At 52.3% G+C, this 5,133-nt stretch overlaps 1 protein-coding gene across 1 annotated transcript; it reads left to right on the top strand.

Moving 5' to 3' along the window:
* Positions 1 to 1,670: 1,670 nt before the first annotated feature.
* Positions 1,671 to 2,657, top strand: LOC138683120 (olfactory receptor 14A16-like). Its single transcript, XM_069774646.1, has one exon. The coding sequence runs from the start codon at positions 1,671 to 1,673 to the stop codon at positions 2,655 to 2,657; it is 987 nt and encodes a 328-aa protein (XP_069630747.1).
* Positions 2,658 to 5,133: the final 2,476 nt, after the last annotated feature.

Genomic DNA, 5,133 nt, shown 5'->3' with positions numbered 1-5,133 from the left:
CAGAATCACCTCTGCTGCACCTCTCAGGGTTGTTCTGGTCTGCCCTTTTCCAGCTGCAAAAAGGAGCATGCGCCTGGCCAGTGCCCTGCAAACAGGCAAGTTTCTGTAGGGCCAGGGGGAGCACGCAGAGATTGGGATGGGATCTGTGGGTGCTGACAGGGAAAAGAAATGGATGGCACAAGGAAACACCTCCCAGGAGGAAAATCTCCAGCCAGCAAGAGTATGATCAGGGAATGAGAGGAGAGGAAACAAAACGCAAAATGTTGTGGGAGGGAGAATTCAGAAATCTCTGTATGATCTCCTCCAGTGTAGACCCCTTCCTCTGAGCAACCCCCCTTGCCTCCTCTCCCTCCCAGCAAAGCCTCTGCCCTTCAGAGCTGGGGGGTCCAAGGCATGAACCATCTCCTCAGCAGCCAGAGCTCCAGCAGAGCCGTGGGTGCAGCTCTCCAGCCACGTGCCCTTTTCCCTCTGCAGAGCTCAGGGCTGAGAGCATCTGCCTGGCCCTGTTGGTGTCCGGGAGGAGGTCTGAACAGATGAGTAAGCAGAACTTTCCTGAGTGCCCGGCTGCCTCTCTCAGCCAGACCCTCACTGTATTTTCCCATGTTTCTCCAGTTGTCTGTGCTGTTTTTAGTGTTATTTCATTCTTGCTGTCAGGCTGTCCGGGAATGGGAGTTTCAGCTGCAGAGTCACACTCTGACCTTGTGGGTCCTCCTATGCAGGTGTGTCCATAGAAATGAGGTGTCCCAGCTTTCACCTGTGGGGCTGTGGGCAATGCAGTCTGTGGGGCTGTGGAATGAGCTGGTTTTCCCTGGATTAGATGTAATCATTAGGACATTGGCTATCTCTTTGGGGCGGCTTTCCAAGCTGTGAGCTGTCCTTAAGCATGGAAATCATTCACATAGCAGCTTTCTGTTATCTGAAAGCCCACAAAGACAGGTGCAGAGATGCTGTCTATGTCTGAGGAAATGCTGTTGGGTTGATGAAATGAGCCGTGTGTGTCCTTAGCTAGAAACAGGGTGCTGAGACCTTGAGAAAGGGTGAGACATTGAGTGGTCTGCAGTGGATCCCTCTGCTCTCAGCAGCATCTGGTGGCTTTTACTGGTACCATGGGAGTGTGATCAGCCTCCATCTGAGAAAACTGCAAGCACAGGTAGCTGGTTCCATTCACTCCTTACTAAGCCACAGTGAATCCCTTTGCCTCTCATGTCTCAGCTCATTATTTCTGATTTCAGAGAACACTCACAGGGAAGGATGGGGGAAGTAGTTAAAAAAATCCCAACCCCCCTAAAATGTCTTTCTGCCACCCACATTCTTTAAGACTGGGAGTGCAGATGCTGACATGCCCTCCTGTGTTAGGAGTGATTTTATCTGACATATTCTGAATATGAAACCCAGCCCCCCTGCCATGTTCCCATCTACCCACTGCAGTGGGGCTGGTTTGACTCCTCAAGAGACAATGGGCAGAGGCCCTGCTCCAGCACACAGAGCCACAGAAAATTAAGTGGAAGACCAGAGGCAGAATGAAATTTCCTCCTGAGGAATGAAAAAGGGTGCGTGTGTGATAGGGGGAGGGTCTATGAGACATATTTTTGGTTTTACTCAGAGATGTTTCTGGTAACTTGTCACTGCCTTTTCCTCCTTGGACAGTCCCCCGTGTCCAGAGGACGCATATGGACAACTGCAGTTCCATGACTGAGTTCCTCCTCCTGGAATTTGCAGACACACGGGACCTGCAGCTCTTGCACTTCTGGCTCTTCCTGGGCATCTACCTGGCTGCCCTCCTGGGAAATGGCCTCATCATCACAGCCGTAGCCTGCGACCACCACCTCCACACCCCCATGTACTTCTTCCTCCTCAACCTCTCCCTCCTCGACCTGGGTGCCATCTCCACCACTGTCCCTAAAGCCATGGCCAATTCCCTGTGGGACACCAGGGCCATCTCCTACCCAGGATGTGCTGCCCAGGTCTTTCTGTTAGTCTTTTTGATGTCAGCAGAATTGTATCTCCTTACCGTCATGGCCTATGACCGCTACGTTGCCATCTGCAAACCCCTGCACTACGGGTCCTTCCTGGACAGCAGAGCTTGTGTCCACATGGCAGCAGCTGCCTGGGGCAGTGGGTTTCTCTATGCTGCACTGCACACTGCCAGTACATTTTCAGTACCCCTCTGCCAAGGCAATGCTGTGGACCAGTTCTTCTGTGAAATCCCCCAGATCCTCAAGCTCTCCTGCTCAGATGCCTACCTCAGGGAAGTTGGGGTACTTGTGGTTAGTGTCTGTTTAGCATTTGGTTGTTTTGTTTTCATTGTGCTGTCCTATGTTCAGATCTTCAGGGCTGTGCTGAGGATCCCCTCCGAGCAGGGACGGCACAAAGCCTTTTCCACGTGCCTCCCTCACTTGGCCGTGGTCTCCCTGTTTATCAGCACTGCCATATTTGCCTACCTGAAGCCCCCCTCCATCTCGTCCACATACCTGGACCTCGTGCTGGCAGTTCTGTACTCAGTAGTGCCTCCAGCTGTGAACCCCCTCATCTACAGCATGAGGAATCAGGACCTCAGGGATGGCATTAGGAAACTGATTACATGGACTTCTATTTTGCACCGAGAAACATCCCATCTCTCCACAAATGACTTCCAGGGTATTCCACACCGGTCCTGATTTTGTTGTTGTTTTTGTTGTTCTCTTTATTATTATTATTATTATCATTTTCATTCTTCATTTATAATGTTCCTACAGTAACTTTAGGATTCCTCTTGCTTCTACAGAGGCATGAACCCCCTCTCTTTTACCTGGAGCTCTATAAAGGTATCTAATGCTTGTTGAGATCTGAACTGGTTACAACACCTGTGTAATAAAATGAGATCTCTTCTGTGTTGCTCGTGAACACTGGGCTTGTCTTCCAAGGCCGGAGTCAGGAGTAGGCATGAAAACGGCTGTGGCTCAGGGTTCTGCATGACTGCAGGAGCAGAAGCCTCTCGGTCACCTTGTGACCATGTAGAGATCAAGGATTGGGTTTAGGACTCTTCCCGTCAGTGTCTAGTGGCAGTGGAGGCCATGGCTGGTCACTGAGTGACATACCCAAGGCTGTCACATGTCAGACGGGGCAGACAACGTCATTCTCAAGGGGAAACTGGAGCTGCCTGGCGATCCCCCAGGCTCTCCAGGGACAGAGTGTGCTTGAGATGGGCAGTGAATGGAGCCCCACAAAGTGAGAGAGCACCCAAGGTGGAGTCACCGAAGGTAAAGTACCGAATTGGTGTATCCACAGGGAAACAAGGACTCTGCAATCCCAGTGGAGGCAGCAGGGACCCCGCAGCATGGGTGAAGGAGCCTGGAGAGTGATCAGTGTCACCCCCATTCCGTGGAGGCCCACTCATCTCTAGTGTTGATGCAGAGGAAGGCTGTGGGTCACTCAGAATTGCTCTGTCAGGGCTTGCAGGCACTTGTACGTGTCTCGGACCACCCTGGCAGTGCAAATGCAGCAGGCCACACAAAAGTGTGAGTAACTAACTGCCACCCTCCATCCCCACTGATTAGAGAAGGAGCTCAGACCAGGTACTCGCATGCAGGAGCTTCTTTTGTGCACATCTGCACTGCAGCAAGAGGGTGGGTCTGTGGGGTGCATGGGGGAGCTGAATACCCATCCCCTCCGAGGGTTTCTAACCAGAGGCTGGATATCTGCGCTGGCTCGGCGGACTCACTGCCCTACAGAAGGGGAAATGGACCTCTTGCTGTCACTGCCTAGGGAGAGAAATGGGGTTTCACAGAGGGGGAAATCTCCATCTCTTTTAGACACCTGCTCTCTGTGAAATCATGCTCTTGGAATTAGCTGCCCTCCACTCTTTGGAGAGGGAATTCAAGGACACAGTCAGAAAATTGGTTTCAGAGCCATTTTTCATCTAGAACCCCTTGCCCAGCCCTATGCAGTCATGGCACCCATGGTATCTAAGGGCAGGCCTGCAATCTGCTTGGTTTTTCTTGTTGCGGTCTCTGTCATACTTGCGATCCTACAGAAATGTTTGGATTCATCCCAGCTGTGCTAATGGTGAAACCTGCTGTGTGTGACCTAGAAGCATTCTGTAAATGCCTACAACATTATCACAGCTGGCTCCCCAATGCTATGTCTTTAAAAAGGGGCATCTCACCACCACAGAGACCTTCAGTGCAGGTCCTGCAGACCGGGCTATAACTCAAAAGAGCATGAAAGGACATTGTCATTCAGCTGCACCCTAAAAGATCCTCTGGCTTTCCTTTGGTTCCCCACTGACCTGGAGGATGAGCTCAGCACCCCAGTGTGATCTGTTGGGGACCCACGTCTGGATCCAGGGCTCAGGTGTCAGTGCCTAGCGCAAAGAGAGTTGGAGAGTTGTCTCATGCTTACCTGCCTGGGCTGCCACACGTGCTATGGGCTAATGGCCAACACTCATCCTTTCTGGAGGTGAATCAGGAGAGCTCAGGGGATCTGAAGGGACAGCGTGTGCCCAGGAGTGAGTGGGGAGCTTCACAAAATGAGGGACCACCCAAGGCATGGTCATAAAAAGGGAAAACACTATATCCAAGTGTGAGAAGGTAATGGAGGGCTCTGCAATCCCAGGAGAGGCAGCAGGGACCCAGCAGGCACAGGGAGGGAGGCTGGAGAGTGATTCATGCACCCTCAGGAAAACAGCCGTGGCCTGGATCTAGTGTAGCACCCAAACACCTCTCGTGCTTCTGGATTAAATAAGACAGAGAAATCCACTTCCGTAGGTGCAAGTTCAGGGCTGGCTGCTCTATGGCTGGAGCAGCAGGAGCTGCTGGAGGGGTTCCAGGATCCCCAGGACCAGGGTTTTTGCACTGTCCTGGTGAGTGGGGCTGGCAGTGGGAATGGGGGGAAGGCAAAGGCTGTCTTGGTGAGGACTTTCCTGGATACAAAGGAGTCACTGGACTCCACTTCCTCATGCCATTGCTGGCCTGCAGTTTGGGGCTGACAGGAAGGCTGACATGCCCTCTTTGATGCCTCTGCTGCCCATCTTCCTGGGACTGCTGTTCCCTTCAAAAGAGCTTGGGCTTTGGTGGGAGATCCCAGAGCTCTGCAGCTCCCTGTGGTGGGTACCAGGGAGAGCTGGGAATGGGACTGAGCTTGTCTGGAAAATGG

Source organism: Haliaeetus albicilla, chromosome 31, assembly GCF_947461875.1.
Source record: "Haliaeetus albicilla chromosome 31, bHalAlb1.1, whole genome shotgun sequence".
NCBI classification, from domain to species: Eukaryota; Metazoa; Chordata; class Aves; order Accipitriformes; family Accipitridae; genus Haliaeetus; species Haliaeetus albicilla.
The sequence above is the reverse complement of the archived record's forward strand: the minus strand, read 5'-3'. Positions and strand labels throughout refer to the sequence as shown.

What these genes read in the sequence shown, in the direction of transcription:
- LOC138683120 (XM_069774646.1), top strand. Translation starts at nt 1,671, where the DNA reads ATGGACAACTGCAGTTCCATGACTGAGTTCCTCCTCCTGGAATTTGCA.